The sequence below is a fragment of the Rattus norvegicus genome, chromosome 15, assembly GCF_036323735.1.
Source record: "Rattus norvegicus strain BN/NHsdMcwi chromosome 15, GRCr8, whole genome shotgun sequence".
NCBI lineage: Eukaryota > Metazoa > Chordata > Mammalia > Rodentia > Muridae > Rattus > Rattus norvegicus.
Genome location: NC_086033.1, coordinates 58,048,725 through 58,071,526, shown reverse-complemented (window position 1 = coordinate 58,071,526; position 22,802 = coordinate 58,048,725). Strand labels below are relative to the sequence as shown.

At 46.1% G+C, this 22,802-nt stretch overlaps 1 protein-coding gene across 1 annotated transcript in view; it reads left to right on the top strand.

The window, feature by feature from the left end:
• The first annotated feature begins 14,813 nt into the window (after positions 1 to 14,813).
• LOC134482155 (uncharacterized) overlaps positions 14,814 to 22,802 on the top strand; it is a 175,220-nt gene continuing 167,231 nt past the window's right edge. Inside the window, exon 1 of the mRNA XM_063274898.1 lies at positions 14,814 to 15,416. Within this exon, the coding sequence (XP_063130968.1) occupies positions 14,814 to 15,416 (603 nt within the window). The remainder of the gene's footprint in view (positions 15,417 to 22,802) is intronic.

The following is a 22,802-nucleotide window of genomic DNA, read 5'->3' as shown; positions in this document are numbered from 1 at the left end:
AAGAGGGCATCAGATCCCCATTACAGATGGTTGTGAACCATCATCTGGTTGCTGGGAATTGAACTCAGGACCTCTGGAAGAGCAACCAGTGCTCTTAACTGCTGAGCCATCTCTCCAGTCCTATTTTCAATATTTAAAGGGCAAGTAGACACAGCCCATGGTTCTGCACGACAGCGGACTATCAGCTCTGGTTTTAGGTAGCAAGTAGTGGTTAATTAAATCATGTGTCTCCATGGCTTGTGGCATTCCATTAGCTCCCCCATAAAACATTCAAGATTGTCCTTCCCCAGCCTCCTGACGTCACACCCACGAGAGACAGAACCTGCTTGACCTTCTACCACATACCCTAGGGTGATGGCTGGTTCTGGTCGCTGGGGTCACAAGGGGGAAGGGAAAGGAGTGTGGCCTCTCTGAAAGATGAGCCTGCTCTAGCTTTCACTTCAAAAGAAGTAAAGCAGCAAAACCCTCCCCAGCACTTGGGAGGCAGAGGGTGGTGGGGGAATCTCTGAGTTCAAGGCCAGCCTGGTCTATAGAGTTAGTACCAGGACAACCAGAGCTACATAGAAAAACCCTCTCTCTAAACAAACAAACAAACAAACAAACAAACAAGTTCTCTTTTACAACTGTGAGCTCCACGGATGGAATCATGCAACCATATTCTAATACAAAAGGCCCCAACGCTGCTGGTCTAATATCTGCAGCAAGGTAGCCCGGTCAGAAGAGAACAAACCTCTGATGGCCTCTGAAGTGGGATTTCACATGATTCCCTAACACGGACGCAGGCTCAGAGCCATCTCATCATTATTTGTCGCTGTCTTTCACGGAGCATCCTGAGGCAAATCACTGAGGACCGTGTCACCCACCAGGTGAGAGCCCTGAAGAATGCCTAACCAGTCCAACTGCCATCTTGTTGTTCTGGTGCTGTCTGTTGGAGGTGTGTTAGACAGACGCCTGTGACTGAGTCTGTGACACCGGCTCTCACAGCGCCTGCTGATCAAGTATGACATTTACTGGTAAACTGGATATACACTAGGTCATGATTCATCATGACACCCACGGTTTGGGGTCGTGAAACCTTTCTCCCTTGTCTTACTCTCTTTTTGTCCCCAGATCTTAAACTTTACTGTGATGTGTGTCATTGTTCTATTAGAAACACTGTTAAGAGATGTATGCCAGGCCTTTAATCCCAGCACGTGAGAGGCAGAGGCAGGCAGATCTCTCTCTGTGAGTTCCAGCTAGGACAGTCCTGTGTCTCAAAAAACAAAACAAAACAAAATGGGGAGGGGTGTGTGTGTGTGTGTGTGTGTGTGTGTGTGTGTGTGTGTGTGTGTGTGTGTGTAGGAGACACATTAGAAGTTGTTACATCTCTCAAAATCACTTACATACTCTTAGTACCACATGAATTATTTGATAGCATCTGGGAATATATGGTTAGGATGAGGGTTACCCACTAATGGTGAAAATGTCTAAACAACGGCTATAGATGCCTATTGTGTTACCTACAACGATGTAAACCAGCCATGATAGCCAAAACATTTGTTTCCAACTTACTATTTTGGGCATCATCTTCCAGGGACTGCAAAAAGCTCTTGGCTGAGGAAGAATAGAAAGAATTTCACTACACAAAAGAAAAAAGAATCTGTTATCTCTTGTGCGTCCCTAGTGAAAACACCATGTGAACTCCGGCTGCCAGCAGCTCCTCCTGCCAGCTGGTTCAAGGGCTGAAGTGAGAGTTAACAAACACTGTAATGAGGGAAGCGGTTGGGTGGTGATTAACATATGCCATTAGTATCTGTCCCTTTGGCCAGACATGGCAGACAGGCGGAAACCATACATACAAATGAGTGTCTGCTAGGACAGCGGAGGGACAGAAGGGGGACAATCGTTGTGAGCTGCTGGTGATATCTGTAAGGTGCAAGGCCACTTAGCAACAACCCAGGGCAGACCTTCGTGCCCACAATCGTGTTCTGTCAACATATTTTCACCCTTTTACTTCCAAACAAAACTTTTTATTTTATTTTATTTAGCTGTATTTTATGTTCATTGGTGGGTTTTGCCTGCATGTGTGTCTATGTAAGCATGTCAGACCTTGGAGTTACAGACAGTTGTGAGCTGCCATGTGGGTGCTAGGATTTGAATCCAGGACCTCTGGAAGAGAGTCAATGCCTCTAACCACTGAGCCATCTCTCCAGCCCCTCATTTTTAATTTTTTTTTTTGAGACAGTCTTGCTATACATCTCAGACTGGCTTAGAACTGATTCTCCTACCTCAGCTTCTTGAGTGCTGAGGCTGGCTACTCATCCACCTTCAGGGTGTTGTTTGGGGTGTGTGTGTGTGTGTGTGTGTGTGTGTGTGTGTGTGTGTGCGTTACTATAAGGCATTGAATCCAGGGGGCTAGTTCTGTACTGCAGAGCTATATCCCCAGCCCTCAGTTTTGTTTCCTAAGAAAAACACCAACAGTCATTTTCCTTCCATGTTTAATTAATGGGTCAATTTAGCTCTATTTCTTTTCCTCCTGCTCCCGTTCCTCCACCTCCTCTTCCTCCTCTTCTTTTTCTTTTGGAAACAGTGTCTCATGTAACCCAGGTTAGCCTCAAAATCCCTACGTAATGGAGGGCAACTTTGACCTTCTCCTCTGCCTGCCGTCACCTCCCAAGTGCTGACTCCACATAGAGCACCACTGTGCCCAGTTTATGATGCGCTGGGTGTTGAACCTGGGGCTTCCTGTACTGGAGACAAGCACTCTACCAATGAAGTTCACAGTCACATATGTCCTCTGCCCGTCCTTTAGATTCTCCTTTATAAAACAATGTAGGTCTTACCAAGCGCTCAGCAATGCTGGAGAGAGCGAGGTGCAGAGACACAGAGGTCCGTGGCACGTCTTGCCAGAAGCCCAAAAGACAAACCGATTTCCTAACCCACAGGCTTGACATGCTGACTCTCAGTCAAACTGTTCGCTGTCCTCGGTCACATGGTGATGTCACTTGCTTCCCTTACCTTTGACCACGATTTGAGTGACTGTTCTCACATAACTTTGGTGAGAAAGAAGGAAGTTCAGAAAAGGACGTCACATGGGCTCCTCTCCACGTGTGCTCCTCTCCACGTGTGCTGGCCTAGTGGGTTCATACTGATTTAGGAAGAGACGGCTCATTTTAGGGAAGCCACAAGCACTGGAACTTGGTGCCATTTGCCTGTGAGACACCATGATAAGTTAAAACCAGAAAACCTTGCAAGAAGGAAGAATTCACACAGAAAGAAAAGATTCAGAAATCAAAGAAATTACAGTAAATGCCAGTTGACAAGAAAGCGGCTACCACAAGTATGTAGGTGCTATTTAATAAATAGTTTCCCCTTGTAATCTGAGTGACCGCCTTTGGGCGTCTGTGGATGGTTGAAGTTGGCTGAAGTTTCTCTTCGTATTGTAGTCGAAGACAGAAGACAGGGAAAAGTATAGAGAAACCAGTTCAACCTCCTTATCAAACAGTTGAAGCATTGCATTTTCAGAAAATACATGTTAGTGTGTTTGCCGTGTGTGGCATCTGCTTACTTAGCAGACCCGGGTGTGTCTTTATTTGTGACTCCTCACAGCAGGCGGCTCATCTGCCAACCTCCATGAGGTGTAGCATAAGTCCCTCCGTTTGGTGATGGGTGAAAAGAGCTTCTATGGAGATCCTATGGGTGGAGACCCGAGTGATAGCTCGGCTGGAGAAGGCATTGGCTATATACGCTGAAGGCCTGAGTTCCATCTCCGTGCCTGCTGGCCTACAGTATCCAGGTCAGCCCTGAAACCAGAGAGACCCTGCCTTGGCAAGGTAGAAGGTGAGACTGACTCTAAAGTCATTACTTCCTTACATATCCTTAGTCACATCTCTGTCCTGAGGAGACTCCCTCAGGCTAACTAATTAACCTGCTAATTAATTGATTAATTGAATCGATTAATTTAAAGAGAATCTTGTGGATGGAGGTGTGGCTGTTGCTGTACTTGCCAATTGGTCAGATCCCATGACAACCTTAGTATCCGAGAGGTAATTGTTTTCTGTTTCAGAAGAATAAAAAGGAAATTTTAAAAATGAAAGGACTGAACATTTCACTTCTACTGTAAGTCTGTGGGGTAACATCTGAGTAGATGACATATCCTCATATATCATGAAGGCTGACAGGCCAGAAAGCAGAAAAGAACGTGTAATGACTAGGGGTCATATGGCACAGTTCTCTGGTTTAACAGAAGTTGGGAAGAAAAGCCAGCTCTACACTTGTCTTAGTCAGGATGGCTACTGCTGTGTTGGATCACCACGGCCAAAAGCAACTTGGGGAGGAAAGGGTTTATTAAGCTTATGCTGTTCATCATTGAAGGATGTCAGGATGGACCCTGGAGGCAGGAGCTGATGCAGAGGCCATAGAGGGCTCCGGCTTACTGGCTTGCTACTCGTGGTTTGCTCAGCCTTCCTTCTTAAAGAAATCAGGACCACCAACCAAGGGATAACACCACCCACAATGGATGGGGCCATTCTTCATCAGTCACTGATTTAAAAATGTCCTAGAGACTTGCCTCCAGCCTGATCTTATGGAAGCATTTTCACAAGTAAGGGTCCCACCTTTCAGATGACTACAGCTGCTGGGTTCAGTCTACGTTGGAATCCCAAAAGAGTCGATTCTGATATTGGTGAGGGACGGCTGCAGCAACAGCACAGATGGACTCGCCATTGAGAGTGAGAGCAAGCAGGCAAAGAGCAAAGTTTCCTTCTTCCATGTCCTTTCACGTGGGCTGCCCCCAGAAGGTGTGGCACAGATTTAGAGTGGATCTACTTTAAATAATCTGATTAAGAAAATCCCTCGCACGTGCGCCCAGCAGCTTAGGGTTCAGTTGATTTGAGACACAGTCAAGCTCACCGTGGAGATTAGCCATTACCAGTATCTACTTCACACACTGCTTTCCAACATTCCCCTCTTCCCACCCCTTCCCCGTGGCACATCTGCCACTTGTCACACTGTTGGGATTCACAGGCCACTCTTGGCTTTCTCCTTACTTCCTGGTTGATCCTCCTCCCCTTGTATACAGTAAAGCTCATTCTTTGGGTTGGGTTTTTTTATGGATTATGATAAATGCTCAGGGGTGTTAGCATAACAGCACAGGAGAGTCCCACAATACTCCGTGCCCCCATGGTAGTCACTCCTTTCCCTGCCCTACTAGGTTCTTTTCTGTTGCTATGGCAAAATGCCCCGACAAAAGCGCCGCAGAAAATAAACATTTTGGCTCACCGTTCACAAGAGATGCAGTCCATCATGGCCGGATAGTGCAACAGGCTGGAGCAGGAAGATGACTGATCATCACAGGATACCCACACTCAGGAAGCAGAAAGAAAACAAGCAAGGAAGCAAGACCAGGCTATAAAACCTCAAAGCCCACCCCTAGTGATGCCCTCCCTCTAGCATGCCTCCACCTTCCACAGGCCCCACCATATTCCTCCCGAGCATCACCAACCACTAGGACCAAGTACTTACACGCCTGAGTCTGTGAGAATACATTGTATTTGAAGCACATCTACTCTTATCCCAACAATCATGCTTCTTCTGTTAAGTAAAGGCATTTAAAGTTCAGCCATGTTCTCTCGTCATGGTAACCTGCTCCTTTGTGCTACTCAGTATTGATTCCATTCTGTGTTGTCATCAGCTCGCCAGAAGGACCTAAGACCTCTGAGCTGATTTGACTTTAGGGTGCTTCTGAATAAAACCTCTCTCTCTCTCTGTGTATGTGTGTAGCAAGTTTGGCTCACATAGGTAGACATCTAAGAGTCAGGTAGGTCATTTTTCATAACCATAGATTAGTGCTATGCCCAGCCCTCATCACCAAGACCTCTTACTACAGCAGGCATCATATAAATATGGAAACCCATAACTGGCCAAAGTACCAAAATAAGTGATGGAGTGCTTGGTTCTAAGCATGGCAGTCATATCATCCCCTCCAAGGCTCAAGGAATGTCACCAAAGAGGAGAGGGAGGTAATGTAAGGGCTGAGGGTGTGTGGATGAGCAACAAAAACACATCTTTGGACATGGCTTAGCTATTTCCCCCATGAACTGGCTACATCAGTGGTTATCTGCATAAGACCACTACAAGGTTGGGCCTGTCAACATTTTATCACAGATGAAGAGGCCCAGGAGGCCCAACTCCTCTGAGGGACAATTGGCAGTTAATGAGTCTTTGGTGCAGGGAGTGTTTATTTCAATGATGTAGTCATTGATTCTACATGTCACCCATGCTTGGGCAAGAAACTCCAGTTAAACTCAATGGGTGTCACACACAAAGAGTCATGAAAGCAGGATGGGGATTTGTTGGGCAGAAGGTTTCAGAAGGAGAAGGAGGGGCTGAGGGTGGGAGAGGGGTGAAAATGACTGAAATTCATGATATATAACTAAAAGTTTCTAAATTCAGGAATTTCAGAAGGGTTAGATGAAGGCAAAATAACTATTACTCTGTTCTCATTGATATTTTTAGTTAGGACCATGTGATGGACCAAATTGTCCTCACTTTTACCTTATGTGACAGATAAGAGAGGTGTTTGGTCTCATTAGGGAAATGTTTTTGTCGCTGACTTCTTCCCATCAGATTTAATTTTGTTAAAACTTCAATTATAAACCCCATAATCCATACAGCCTGCCGAGTATAAACAGTATTATACCCGAATATCCTAAAAATGAAAAATGAATTATGCTAGTGCCATTAATCCCTCTAAATAGCGGGGCTCTAGGAAGCTTCCTGCTCTGTTTCCCAGAATACCTGAGAGAGGCCAGTGTCAACTTTCTGTTAAGTTTCACTAAAGCTTAATGTGTGCCTGTTTTAGCTCAAAATAAATCTAAGTTAGAATATATTTTAGTGGCGATAAAGTTGGCCTTGCATACGCCGTGGGTGCACATGGTACCTAGAGATGTCTGATCTGTTTATGGATCTGATTTTCCCCAAAGGGAAACCTGGGAGTCAATTCCGTGAGTTCCATTACACATTATGGGGTTTTGGTTTTAAAAGGCCAAAGTCATCTTGGTATCTCTCTATTGATTTCGCTGTAGGACCTGAGAGGCTCTAGAAACATTGGAGGGCAGCCAAACCAGGGAGGCAGGCAGTGGTCTTGAGTTTCTGCTCCCCTGCTTGTTGCTTCTGCTATTTCTTTCATTTCTTTGTTTGTTCTTGCTGCTTGTTTGCTTGTTTTGGTTTGGTCTTTTGAGATTTTGTTTTGGCACAGGAGCTCCAAATACCTGTATCCATAAGACCTTGAGCTCCAAACACTCTACCTTTGGGCTATGTCCTCAACCCTCATCGACACTCCTGGTTACACCGCTACCTGCTGTACCTTTCTGACTGGGGTCAGTTCCAAGATTCATGGGGGAAACTACTCTGTTGGAGTTATGAGCCAAGTTACCCAAAAATGCCTGAGATCCACTCAGAGTTTTCCTCTCTGGATTCTCTTTCCCATTTAAGCATATCTAAGTTATTTTAGCCAATCTGCTCCAGAAGAAGCTAGCTCCAGGTTCCCACGATGGAGCACAGTCCTGGGATCACAGAAGCAGCCTCCTGAGAGCAGGAGCCAGCAGCTCTCCCGCCCCAATACAAGCTTTAGATGAGAAATGAGTCAGTTCCAGGAATGCAGCAAATTCTCCTTACAGCCTCAAGTCAGTGGCCAGCAGCAGCAATGAGTGCTAGGGCTCCTGTCTCATGTTGTTCCCAGTGTTGTGACCAGTCAGAACAGGTCTGAGGAAAGCACAGACCAGCTTGAATCCAGCAGGGAGTCCCAGGACCAGCTACATACCTGATACCACTTCTAAGACCCGGCCATCCATAAGGTTCATAACACTGCACAGTCAATTGTCTAGCTTTATTGGGAATCATTTCTTCAAGCTGAAGCGTTAAAAAAAATCAAGCCCTAAGAGAGAAGTAAAATAATAATATAATAATAATAAATCGTGAAATTAAAGGGTATTGTCTTACTCTTCTGTTGCTATGATAAAATACTCTAATGAAAGATACTTGAGGGAAAGGGGTTTCTTCACTAGGAAGGCCTTCTTCTACATGGTGGAGCTTGGCATCTGGATTGACCTAAATTGTCCAGTCAACTGGTGTTGATATTCTAAGCTCCACCCCCATAGTTACTTGGCAACAGCCAGGTATGTTCCGCCTCATGGTTACCTGGCAACAGCCAGCTATGCCTGGCACCATAAAGGGGGCTACTTGCCCCCTCCTTGCTTGCTTCTCTTTCTTCTGTTGCTCTTCTCCCCTCTCTCTCTCCCTCTCCCTCTCCTCTCCTCTCCTCTCCTCTCTTCTCTTTTCTCTTGCCTCTTGCTCTTTCCCTCTTCCTCTTTGTCCTTTCTCTCCCTATTCCCCTCCCCACTTCCTTCCACGTGCTCATGGCTGGCCTCTACTCCTCTCCTCTTCTACTCTCCTTCTCTCATTAAACCTTTCCATGTGGAACCATGCTGGCCCGTTGTGGTTTGTCCGGACACGAGCCGAGATTTCTACCCCGACACCTGGCCTTAATTATGAGACCACATATGACAAGAACTTCTTTGGACACTGAAAAAAAAATCACTTTAAAGCAGATACTTCTAAGTCATTACTGTTTCCTTCTGACATAATTTGAGACCCTTCTAAGTCACCAGACATCTTTATTGAAGTCCCAGGTTCCAAGAACCTAGAAATGACGTCACCTTTTGAGTGATAGGGAACAAATCCTCTCTTCCATGGAAACAAGGAAGTGACCACTTGCTTAGTGCCTGGCATCTTCTATTTCTTATTTCCTCTTATAATTTCAACTGTTGTTGTTGTTGTTTGTTTGTTTGTTTTTTGAGAGTTTCTCTGTATAACCCTGGCTATCCTGGAACTCAATTTGTAGACCAGATTGACCTTGAACTCAGAGATCTGCCTCTCTCAAGTGCTGGGATTAAAGGTGTGTGCCGTCACTAACTGACTAATTTCAATTATGTTAAGCTAATTATCGTGAAATAAACTATTAACACTTTGATTCTCACCTTAGAGATCACCTCTCACTTTAAGGGGTATGGAAGTGGTAGCATATAACTGTAATCCCAGTTTCGGCAGGGAGGATCTAAGTTTGAGGCCACCCTGGGCTACATAAAGAGACCTTGTGTAAATAAATAAGTAAATTAATTAAGGAGGGAAGGGAACTGGAGTTTTATTTGGGAAAGGATATAAATAGGCCTTTGTAAGTGAGGTTTTAAAGTATCAGGTGGATCACCCAGCCTGGTTCACAAGTTCCCATAGCAGTGTCTCCATCTTGTAACCAAAAGCAATTCAGGCTGATTTAAATTATAAACATGTATGACTTAAGCTCCTGCGGTGTCAGGCCAGCAAACAAACACCACAGAGCTCAACACTTACTGTTTCTTTAGATCAGTTCTCAGCTGGCAGAGTTTTTGACTAGTATTTTATTTTCTCACTCCTTCATAGCTTCTACAATGGAACTTGAAAGACCCTGTCAGAGCTGCACGGCATCTAGTTAAGCATCAGATAGTTCTATAATATTTGTTTTAAGGGGAAAAAAAAAGTCACCCTTTGCTCACTGGAAGCCACCCCTCTGTGTGCGTTTAAAAACTTACATTGAGTTGTTTTCTTACTACGGATTCGCTCCCTACCTAGCCCCACACTCACCCCTATTTCTCTGCATGCCTTCGTTTTTCTACTCACAGGTATTAGGCAAAATCAATATTTAGTTGACATCACAAGGAGCACACTATTGACAGCTGAGCTTTGTAATAAACCATGATTACTTTTTTTGGGAGTGGACAGTGTTGTGTTTAGTTTTATGTCAATTTGGCACAAGCCAGAGTCACTTGGAAGAGGAAACCTCAGTTGAGAAAATGCCTCCACCAGATTGGCCTACACAAGGTGCTGAGGAAGTTTCTTGACTCATGATTGATGTGGGAGGGCCTAGCTCCCGGGGGGGGGGGGGGGTCCCACGTCTGGGCAGGTGGTCCCGGGTGTCATAGAAAATAAACCGGGCAAGCCATGGAGAGTGCGTTGGTACACAGCCTTCCCCCACAGTCTCTGCTTCACTTCCTGCCTCCAGGTGAAAGACCCCAGCTTAGCAGCAGTAACGCCATTTTGCAAGGCTGTACTTAAGATGACTGGTTCAGGGAAAGGTTAGAACACTGAGTACACAGCGGCTGCCAAACAAGATGTGTTTGGTTGAAGGCCTGGCAACAGGACGACTTCGGTTGAACACCTGACAATGAAAAAAAGCCCCGGGAGAGGTCCCACACCCTGGTGGGGGGCCGAGTCAGTCGTTATGTTCCAAGAAGGTAGCTAAGAAACTTGCCCCCGGGCTGAACCCTTGGGGGGCCGAGTCAGCCGTTATGTTTCAGGAAGGTAGCTAGGAAACTTGCCCCCGGGCTAAACCCTTGCCATATTAGAATCCACCAATTATATCCCTGTAACCATGCATCTGCTTCTGTATGCTTGCTTCTGCTCCCCAAAATCCTATAAAAGCCCATCCTTGGTTCCGTGGGGTGCGCCAGTCCCCCGAGTGACTGAAGCGCCCGCAGGTGCCTGTGCCTGTGTATCCCGACAATAAACCAAATCCTCTTGCTGATTGCATCCTGTGGTGTCTCGGTCTGGTCTTTGGAGTTGGAGGGTCTCCATCCCGAGGGAAAGTTCTCCCAGAGAGCTTTTCATTTGGTGCATTGGCCGGGAAAGGAGATCCTCCACCCAGGGACCACCGACCACCCACTGGGAGGTAAGCCGGCCGGCGTCTGTCTGTCTGTCTGATTTTGTCTCGTTCTGCCTTATTCTGTCTGTTCTGTGAGCACTCAACCGGGTCTGTTCTGTGAGCGCTCAGCCAGGTCTGTTCTGTGAGCGCTCAGCCAGGTCTGTTCTGTGAGCGCTCAGCCAGGTCTGTTCTGTGAGCGCTCAGCCAGGTTCTGTGAGCGCCCAGCCAGGTTGTTTGGAATTTGGGCGGGACGAAGAAGGAGCTGACGAGCTCGGACTTCTCGCCCCGCAGCCCTGGAAGACGTTCCAAGGGTGTTAGGGGCCCGACTTTTCGGGGCCCAATCTGGGAGGAGAAAGATCCGGACTAACGGCACCTCTGTCTGTATTTTTGGCTTTCAGAGGGCCCCGGACCTTTGCCACCTCCATCTGACTTTTTGCTTTCAGTTTGGTACCAAAGCCGTGCAGCACGCCTGTCTGTTGTTTGTTTGACTGTTGGTGTTGTTTGTTTTCTCTGTGTTCTAATCTTCCTTAGAACTAACATGGGACAGTCCCTAACAACGCCCCTAAGTCTCACTCTTGATCATTAGAAAGACATCCACGACCGGGCACACAACCAGTCCGTCGAGGTTAAAAAATAAAAAGGAAAAGGGCAGACTCTCTACACATCCGAGTGGCCCACTTTCGGAGCAGGATGGCCAGTGAATGACACATTTAATAAGATCATTATTTTACAGGTTAAAGATCGGGTCGTCCACGGACATCCTGACCAGGTTTCTTATATTATCACTTGAGAGAGTCTCGCCTTAAACCCCCCCCCCCGGGTGGAACCCTTCGTGGACCCGAATTGGCCTCCCCTCAACCCCCAGCCTGTCCCCTCGGCCCCGCCCGGTCCGCCGGCCACGTCTTCCTCTCTCTACCTTTGTGAAATCAGAGCCTTCTAAGAAACCTGTCCTCCCGGCAGACCCAAACTCCCCTCTCATAGATCTTCTCTCTGACAGGCCCGGCTAAAACAGAGGAGGCAGAGCCGCCGGCCAGATCAGTTGCCGGGCCACAGTCTGATAAGGGTTTCTCCCCTGTCGCAGGGAGATTGCACAATAAGCGCGAGGTGATGCCAGATACAACCTCCCAGGCTTTCCCACTTAGACAGGGAACCGGTGGCCAGACCCAATACTGGCCGTTTTCAGCAGCTGACATTTACAATTGGAAACAACACAACCCTTCTTTCTCCAAAGATCCGGTGGCACTCACTGACCTAATAGAATCTGTTTTACTTACCCACCAGCCTACTTGGGATGACTGCCAACAGCTCTTACAGGCCCTCTTAACCTCAAAAAAAAACAAAAAAAACAAAGAGTGTTCCTAGAGGCCAGAAAGCATGTTCTGGGAGATGATGGGCGTCCCACCCAGCTGCCTGAGGACCAAACTGGGATTTTAATACAGCTGAAGGTAAGGGACACCTACGCCTTTATTGCCAGTTGCTTCTAGCGGGTCTCCGAGGGGCTATACGACGCCCTACTAATTTGGCTCAGGTAAAACAGGTATTACAGGAAACAGGGGAAACTCCCTCCGCCTTTCTAGAGAGACTTAAGGAGGCCTACCGTATGTACACTCCCTATGACCCAGATGACCCAGGACAAATGACGAGTGTCTCTATGTCCTTCATCTGGCAGGCTGCTCCAGATATCAGGACTAAGTTACAGAGGTTAGAAAATTTGCAGGGCTATACATTACAGGATTTACTTAAAGAAGCTAAAAAGATTTTTAATAAGAGAGAGATAAAAAAAGAAACAAAGAATTGAGTCGAATCTTGGCCGCCGTAGTTCAGGGCCAAAAAAGGAAGGGAGATAGGGGGGAGCTCGAAAGGGGCTGAAGCTGGATAAAGATCAATGTGCCTATTACAAAGAGAAAGGGCACTGGGCCAGAGAGTGCCCCAAGAAGCCTGGCGGACCCCGAAAGCCTCGACCACGAACCTCCCTCTTGGCTCTAGATAAAGATTAGGGAGGTCAGGGCCAGGAGCCCCCCCTGAGCCCAGGGTAACGCTTAAAGTTGGGGGGCAGCCGGTTACTTTCCTGGTAGACACAGGAGCCCAGCATTCAGTCCTCACTCAAGCTTCAGGACAACTCAGCGACCGGACGGCCTGGGTACAAAGAGCTACTGGTGAGAAACAATACCGATGGACTACGGACCGCCGGGTTCAGCTGGCTACTGGTAAGGTGACCCATTCCTTCTTACATGTTCCGGACTGCCCGTACCCTCTGCTGGGCCGTGACCTGCTCACCAAACTAAAAGCACAAATTCATTTTGAGGAAGGAGGGGCCCAAATAACTGGCCCCCACGGAACTCCCCTTCAAGTTCTAACCCTATGAACTGGGACAGGACACTGGCTTGGACAGAGACTGGTGGGATGGGGTTGGCGCTCCAACAGCCCCCCTTAATTATACAGTTAAAGGCCACTACAACTCCAGTCTCCATAAAACAATACCCCCTGTCACATGAAGCTTATCAAAGTATAAGGCCTCACATTACGAGGCTTCTAGATCAAGGCATCCTAATCCCCTGCCGGTCGCCTTAGAATACGCCTCTTCTGCCTGTAAGAAACCTGGCACTGGAGATTATAGGCCAGTACAAGACTTGAGAAAGGTCAACAAGAGGATAGAAGATATTCATCTGACTGTTCCAAACCCTTACAATTTGCTCCTGACTTTAGGGTTCAACATCCCACCCTCATACTCCTGCAAACCTTTTGAACTGTTCATCGATGAGAAACAGGGGTATGCTAAAGGGGTCCTAACACAAAGGTTGGGACCCTGGAAACGCCCTGTGGCCTACCTGTCTAAGAAATTGGACCCTGTGGCCTCCGGCTGGCCACCGTGCCTAAGGATGGTGGCTGCTATTGCTGTCCTGATCAAGGACACTGGAAAATTGACTTTGGAACAGCCACTCACCATCCTAACACCCCACGCAGTGGAGGCCTTGGTAAAGCAGCCCCCAGACCGCTGGCTCTCTAATTCTCGCACCAAGCCTTGTTACTGGATGCAGAACGGGTTCAGTTTGGGCCCGTAGTCGCCCTCAATCCTGCCACCTTGCTTCCTCTACCAGAGGAGGCAAAACAGCATGACTGCCTACAAATCCTCGCAGAAGTACATGGAACCAGGCCGGACCTATCGGACCAGCCTCTTCAGAATGCTGACCACACATGGTACATGGATGACAACAGCTTCTTGGCAGAGGGAGAGCGAAAGGCTGGAGCTGCGGTCACTACGGAGGACAAAGTGATTTGGGCGAAAGCCCTGCCTGCTGGTACCTCCGCACAACGGGCTGAACTCATCGCCTTGACTCAGGCGTTCAAGATGACAAAAGGTAAGAGGCTAAATATATATACAGACAGCCGTTATGCCTTTGCCACGGCACACATCCACGGGGAGATCTACCGGAGGCGGGAGCTGCTCACATCTAAGGGTAAAGATATTAAAAATAAGGCTAAAATTCTGGCCCTCTTAGAAGCCCTATTCTTGCCCAAAAGACTGAGTATTATACATTGTCCAGGACACCAAAAAGGGCACAACCCAGAGGCACGAAGAAACCGGCTGGCCGATGCCACGGCGCGAGAAGCGGCCATGAGCAAACAAATCTTGCCCTTAAATAGCCCAGACCAACCCACGCCCCCACCAGTGGGACAAACCAGTTGGGTTTATGCCCATGAGGACATAGAGCTCCTAGAAAAAAAAAATGGGGGCCATCTACCACCCTCAACTAAAACAGTGGGTCTACAAAGGACTTTTGAATTGATCTCCTTTTTACATAAGAAGATAAAAACCTTACTAGATCGAGAAGAGATAAATCTGTGTTGTTTTTTTTTTAATCGGGACAAAGCGATACAAAAGGTGACTGAGAGTTACAAAGCGTGCGCTCAGGTTAACCCGGAAAGGACCATGATTAGACAAGGAGTTCGTCCTAGGGGACACCATCCCGACATCCATTGAGAAATTGATTTTACTGAAATTAAACCAGGTATATATGGATACAAGTATCTCCTAGTGTTTGTAGACACCTTCTCAGGATGGGTCAAAGCCTTCCCCACGAAACACGAGACTACAAAAATGGTCACCAAGAAGCTCCTCGAGAAAATCTTTCCCAGGTATGACATGCCTCAAGCATTGAGGTCGGACAACGGGCCCACTTTTGTCTCCCAAGTAAGTCAGTTGGTGGCCAAATTGCTGGGGATTGATTGGAAATTACATTGTGCCTATAGACCCCAGAGTTCAGGTCAGGTAGAACGCATGAATAGAACAATTAAGGAGACTTTATCCAAACTTACGCTTGCAACTGGCTCAAAGGATTGGGTGGCCCTCCTTCCCCTAGTTCTATATCGGGCCCGGAATACCCCGGGCCCCCATGGTCTAACTCCTTTTGAAATAATGTATGGAGCACCACCCCCATTTGTCCATTTCTTTGATTCAAACATTGCTGATTTTGTTGACAGCCCTTCTCTGAGGGCCCATTTACAGGCCCTACAGATTGTGCAGAGAGACGTCTGGAGACCTTTGGCCACTGCTTACCAGGACAAGCTTGAGCATCCGGTGGTGCCACACCCGTTCCAGATTGGAGACACCGTGTGGGTGCACAGACACCAGACCAAGAATCTCGAGCCACGGTGGAAAGGACCCTACACCGTCCTCCTGACTACCCCGACCGCCCTAAAGGTAGACGGAGTCGCGGCTTAGATCCACGCATCACACGTCAAGACAGTCCGGTCTGAGGAATTGCAACACTACACCCCAGACATGGAGAGTTCAGCGCACTCCAAACCCCTTAAAGTTAAAACTCCTACGTGGCTCCTCCTAGTCCTTTTGTGGCCCCCACCAGACAGAAATTTCTTGACCAAGTCGAGTGAAAGATTTCACTCAAAGTTAACAAAAAAAAAATGGGGGAATGAAAGACCCCAGCTTAGCAGCAGTAACGCCATTTTGCAAGGCTGTACTTAAGATGACTGGTTCAGGGAAAGGTTAGAACACTGAGTACACAGCGGCTGCCAAACAAGTTGTGTTTGGTTGAAGGCCTGGCAACAGGACGACTTCGGTTGAACACCTGACAATGAAAAAAAGCCCCGGGAGAGGTCCCACACCCTGGTGGGGGGCCGAGTCAGTCGTTATGTTCCAAGAAGGTAGCTAAGAAACTTGCCCCCGGGCTGAACCCTTGGGGGGCCGAGTCAGCCGTTATGTTTCAGGAAGGTAGCTAGGAAACTTGCCCCCGGGCTAAACCCTTGCCATATTAGAATCCACCAATTATATCCCTGTAACCATGCATCTGCTTCTGTATGCTTGCTTCTGCTCCCCAAAATCCTATAAAAGCCCATCCTTGGTTCCGTGGGGTGCGCCAGTCCCCCGAGTGACTGAAGCGCCCGCAGGTGCCTGTGCCTGTGTATCCCGACAATAAACCAAATCCTCTTGCTGATTGCATCCTGTGGTGTCTCGGTCTGGTCTTTGGAGTTGGAGGGTCTCCATCCCGAGGGAAAGTTCTCCCAGAGAGCTTTTCACAGGTTCCTGCCTTGAGTTCCTGCTGAGACTTCCCTTAGCGAGAGAGCTGTTTCCATCCCAAGTTGTTTCCGGTCTTAGTGTTTTATCATAGCAATAGAAACTCCAACTAAACTGTATAAGGCCTCTGGGCTCCCGTGGGGGAGGGCCCAGGAGCGGCAGGACACCAGCCTGAGACACCGCCGGAACCTGAAAGAAACAGACCGGATAAACAGTTCTCTGCACCCAAATCCCGTGGGAGGGAGAGCTAAACCTTCAGAGAGGCAGACAAGCCTGGGAAACCAGAAGAGACTGCTCCCTGCACACACATCTCGGACGCCAGAGGAAAAAGCCAAAGACCATCTGGAACCCTGGTGCACTGAAGCTCCCGGAAGGGGCGGCACAGGTCTTCCTGGTTGCTGCCACTGCAGAGAGCCCCTGGGCAGCACCCCACGAGCGAACCTGAGCCTCGGGACCACAGGTAAGACCAAATTTTCTGCTGCAAGAAAGCTGCCTGGTGAGCTTGGGACACGGAAGCAGAATTTCTCTAGGAGGCACGGTCTGTGTTTACCGGAAGTCCCACACCCGCGGATCCCGGCCCACAGCAGCTCTCTGCTCCCAGACACGGTGAGAGAGAGACCCAACCGCATGGTCAGGTGGGCACTCCTGAGGCTGCAGAGCAGAAGAGACCACCAACACTGCTCACCCCTGCCCACATCCCTGGCCCAAGAGGAAACTGTATAAGGCCTCTGGGCTCCCGTGGGGGAGGGCCCAGGAGCGGCAGGACACCAGCCTGAGACACCGCCGGAACCTGAAAGAAACAGACCGGATAAACAGTTCTCTGCACCCAAATCCCGTGGGAGGGAGAGCTAAACCTTCAGAGAGGCAGACAAGCCTGGGAAACCAGAAGAGACTGCTCCCTGCACACACATCTCGGACGCCAGAGGAAAAAGCCAAAGACCATCTGGAACCCTGGTGCACTGAAGCTCCCGGAAGGGGTGGCACAGGTCTTCCTGGTTGCTGCCGCTGCAGAGAGCCCCTGGACAGCACCCCACGAGCGAACCTGAGCCTCGGGACCACAGGTAAGACCAAATTTTCTGCTGCAAGAAAGCTGCCTGGTGAACTCAAGACACAGGCCCACAGGAACAGCTGAAGACCTATAGAGAGGAAAAACTACACGCCCGAAAGCGGAACACACTGTCCCCACAACTGACTGAAAGAGAGGAAAACAGGTCTACAGCACTCCTGACACACAGGCTTATAGGTCAGTCTAGCCACTGTCAGAAATAGCAGAACAAAGTAACACTAGAGATAATCTGATGGCGAGAGGCAAGCGCAGGAACCCAAGCAACAGAAACCAAGACTGCATGCCACCCTCGGAGCCCAATTCTCCCACCAAAACAAACATGGAATATCCAAACACACCAGAAAAGCATGATCTAGTTTCAAAATCATATTTGATCATGATGCTGGAGGACTTCAAGAAAGACATGAACACACTTAGGGAAACACAGGAAATCATTAATAAACAAGTAGAAGCCTACAGAGAGGAATGGCAAAAATCCCTGAAAGAATTCCAGGAAAACACAATCAAACAGATGAAGGAATTAAAAATGGAAATAGAAGCAATCAAGAAAGAACACATGGAAACAACCCTGGATATAGAAAACCAAAAGAGGAGACAAGGAGCTGTAGATACAAGCTTCACCAACAGAATACAAGAGATGGAAGAGAGAATCTCAGGAGCAGAAGATTCCATAGAAATCATTGACTCAACTGTCAAAGATAATGTAAAGCGGAAAAAGCTACTGGTCCAAAACATACAGGAAATCCAGGACTCAATGAGAAGATCAAACCTAAGGATAATAGGTATAGAAGAGAGTGAAGACTCCCAGCTCAAAGGACCAGTAAATATCTTCAACAAAATCATAGAAGAAAACTTCCCTAACCTAAAAAAAGAGATACCCATAGGCATACAAGAAGCCTACAGAACTCCAAATAGATTGGACCAGAAAAGAAACACCTCCCGTCACATAATTGTCAAAACACCAAACGCACAAAATAAAGAAAGAATATTAAAAGCAGTAAGGGAAAAAGGTCAAGTAACATATAAAGGGAGACCTATCAGAATCACACCAGACTTTTCGCCAGAAACTATGAAGGCCAGAAGATCCTGGACTGATGTCATACAGACCCTAAGAGAACACAAATGCCAGCCCAGGTTACTGTATCCAGCAAAACTCTCAATTAACATTGATGGAGAAACCAAGATATTCCATGACAAAACCAAATTTACACAATATCTTTCTACAAATCCAGCACTACAAAGGATAATAAATGGTAAAGCCCAACATAAGGAGGCAAGCTATACCCTAGAAGAAGCAAGAAACTAATCGTCTTGGCAACAAAACAAAGAGAATGAAAGCACACAAACATAACCTCACATCAAATATGAATATAACGGGAAGCAATAATCACTATTCCTTAATATCTCTCAATATCAATGGCCTCAACTCCCCAATAAAAAGACATAGATTAACAAACTGGATACGCAACGAGGACCCTGCATTCTGCTGCCTACAGGAAACACACCTCAGAGACAAAGACAGACACTACCTCAGAGTGAAAGGCTGGAAAACAACTTTCCAAGCAAATGGTCAGAAGAAGCAGGCTGGAGTAGCCATTCTAATATCAAATAAAATCAATTTCCAACTAAAAGTCATCAAAAAAGATAAGGAAGGACACTTCATATTCATCAAAGGAAAAATCCACCAAGATGAACTCTCAATCCTAAATATCTATGCCCCAAATACAAGGGCACCTACATACGTAAAAGAAACCTTACTAAAGCTCAAAACACACATTGCACCTCACACAATAATAGTGGGAGATTTCAACACCCCACTCTCATCAATGGACAGATCATGGAATCAGAAATTAAACAGTGATGTCGACAGACTAAGAGAAGTCATGAGCCAAATGGACTTAACGGATATTTATAGAACATTCTATCCTAAAGCAAAAGGATATACCTTCTTCTCAGCTCCTCATGGTACTTTCTCCAAAATTGACCATATAATCGGTCAAAAAACGGGCCTCAACAGGTACAGAAAGATAGAAATAATCCCATGCGTGCTATCGGACCACCACGGCCTAAAACTGGTCTTCAATAACAATAAGGGAAGAATGCCCACATATACGTGGAAATTGAACAATGCTCTACTCAATGATAACCTGGTCAAAGAAGAAATAAAGAAAGAAATTAAAAACTTTTTAGAATTTAATGAAAATGAAGATACAACATACTCAAACTTATGGGACACAATGAAAGCTGTGCTAAGAGGAAAACTCATAGCGCTGAGTGCCTGCAGAAAGAAACAGGAAAGAGCATATGTCAGCAGCTTGACAGCACACCTAAAAGCTCTAGAACAAAAAGAAGCAAATACACCCAGGAGGAGTAGAAGGCAGGAAATAATCAAACTCAGAGCTGAAATCAACCAAGTAGAAACAAAAAGGACCATAGAAAGAATCAACAGGACCAAAAGTTGGTTCTTTGAGAAAATCAACAAGATAGATAAACCCTTAGCCAGACTAACGAGAGGACACAGAGAGTGCGTCCAAATTAACAAAATCAGAAATGAAAAGGGAGACATAACTACAGATTCAGAGGAAATTCAAAAAATCATCAGATCTTACTATAAAAACCTATATTCAACAAAATTTGAAAATCTCCAGGAAATGGACAATTTCCTAGACAGATACCAGGTATCAAAGTTAAATCAGGAACAGATAAACCAGTTAAACAACCCCATAACTCCTAAGGAAATAGAAGCAGTCATTAAAGGTCTCCCAACCAAAAAGAGCCCAGGTCCAGATGGGTTTAGTGCAGAATTCTATCAAACCTTCATAGAAGACCTCATACCAATATTATCCAAACTATTCCACAAAATTGAAACAGATGGAGCCCTACCGAATTCCTTCTACGAATCTACAATTACTCTTATACCTAAACCACACAAAGACACAACAAAGAAAGAGAACTTCAGACCAATTTCCCTTATGAATATCGACGCAAAAATACTCAATAAAATTCTGGCAAACCGAATTCAAGAGCACATCAAAACAATCATCCACCATGATCAAGTAGGCTTCATCCCAGGCATGCAGGGATGGTTTAATATACGGAAAACCATCAACGTGATCCATTATATAAACAAACTGAAAGAACAGAACCACATGATCATTTCATTAGATGCTGAGAAAGCATTTGACAAAATTCAACACCCCTTCATGATAAAAGTCCTGGAAAAAATAGGAATTCAAGGCCCATACCTAAACATAGTAAAAGCCATATACAGCAAACCAGTTGCTAACATTAAACTAAATGGAGAGAAACTTGAAGCAATCCCACTAAAATCAGGGACTAGACAAGGCTGCCCACTCTCTCCCTACTTATTCAATATAGTTCTTGAAGTTCTAGCCAGAGCAATCAGACAACAAAAGGAGATCAAAGGGATACAGATCGGAAAAGAAGAGGTCAAAATATCACTATTTGCAGATGATATGATAGTATATTTAAGTGATCCCAAAAGTTCCACCAGAGAACTACTAAAGCTGATAAACAACTTCAGCAAAGTGGCTGGGTATAAAATTAACTCAAATAAATCAGTTGCCTTCCTCTATACAAAAGAGAAACAAGCCGAGAAAGAAATTAGGGAAACGACACCCTTCATAATAGACCCAAATAATATAAAGTACCTCGGTGTGACTTTAACCAAGCAAGTAAAAGATCTGTACAATAAGAACTTCAAGACACTGAAGAAAGAAATTGAAGAAGACCTCAGAAGATGGAAAGATCTCCCATGCTCATGGATTGGCAGGATTAATATAGTAAAAATGGCCATTTTACCAAAAGCAATCTACAGATTCAATGCAATCCCCATCAAAATACCAATCCAATTCTTCAAAGAGTTAGACAGAACAATTTGCAAATTCATCTGGAATAACAAAAAACCCAGGATAGCTAAAGCTATCCTCAACAATAAAAGGACTTCAGGGGGAATCACTATCCCTGAACTCAAGCAGTATTACAGAGCAATAGTGATAAAAACTGCATGGTATTGGTACAGAGACAGACAGATAGACCAATGGAATAGAATTGAAGACCCAGAAATGAACCCACACACCTATGGTCACTTGATTTTTGACAAAGGAGCCAAAACCATCCAATGGAAAAAAGATAGCATTTTCAGCAAATGGTGCTGGTTCAACTGGAGGGCAACATGTAGAAGAATGCAGATCGATCCATGCTTATCACCCTGTACAAAGCTTAAGTCGAAGTGGATCAAGGACCTCCACATCAAACCAGACACACTCAAACTAATAGAAGAAAAACTAGGGAAGCATCTGGAACACATGGGCACTGGAAAAAATTTCCTGAACAAAACACCAATGGCTTATGCTCTAAGATCAAGAATTGACAAATGGGATCTCATAAAACTGCAAAGCTTCTGTAAGGCAAAGGACACTGTGGTTAGGACAAAACGGCAACCAACAGATTGGGAAAAGATCTTTACCAACCCTACAACAGATAGAGGCCTTATATCCAAAATATACAAAGAACTCAAGAAGTTAGACCGCAGGGAAACAAATAACCCTATTAAAAAATGGGGTTCAGAGCTAAACAAAGAATTCACAGCTGAGGAATACCGAATGGCTGAGAAACACCTAAAGAAATGTTCAACATCTTTAGTCATAAGGGAAATGCAAATCAAAACAACCCTGAGATTTCACCTCACACCAGTGCGATTGGCTAAGATCAAAAACTCAGGTGACAGCAGATGCTGGCGAGGTTGTGGAGAAAGAGGAACACTCCTCCATTGTTGGTGGGATTGCAGACTGGTAAAACCATTCTGGAAATCAGTCTGGAGGTTCCTCAGAAAATTGGACATTGAACTGCCTGAGGATCCAGCTATACCTCTCTTGGGCATATACCCAAAAGATGCCTCAACATATAAAAGAGACACGTGCTCCACTATGTTCATCGCAGCCTTATTTATAATAGCCAGAAAATGGAAAGAACCCAGATGCCCTTCAACAGAGGAATGGATACAGAAAATGTGGTACATCTACACAATGGAATACTACTCAGCTATCAAAAACAACGAGTTTATGAAATTCGTAGGCAAATGGTTGGAACTGGAAAATATCATCCTGAGTGAACTAACCCAATCACAGAAAGACATACATGGTATGCACTCATTGATAAGTGGCTATTAGCCCAAATGCTTGAATTACCCTAGATCCCTAGAACAAACGAAACTCAAGACGGATGATCAAAATGTGAATGCTTCACTCCTTCTTTAAATGAGGAAAAAGAATACCCTTGGCAGGGAAGGGAGAGGCAAAGATTAAAACAGAGACTGAAGGAACACCCATTCAGAGCCTGCCCCACATTTGGCCCATACATATACAGCCACCCAATTGGACTAGATGGATGAAGCAAAGAAGTGCAGACCGACAGGAGCCGGATGTAGATCGCTCCTGAGAGACACAGCCAGAATACAGCAAATACAG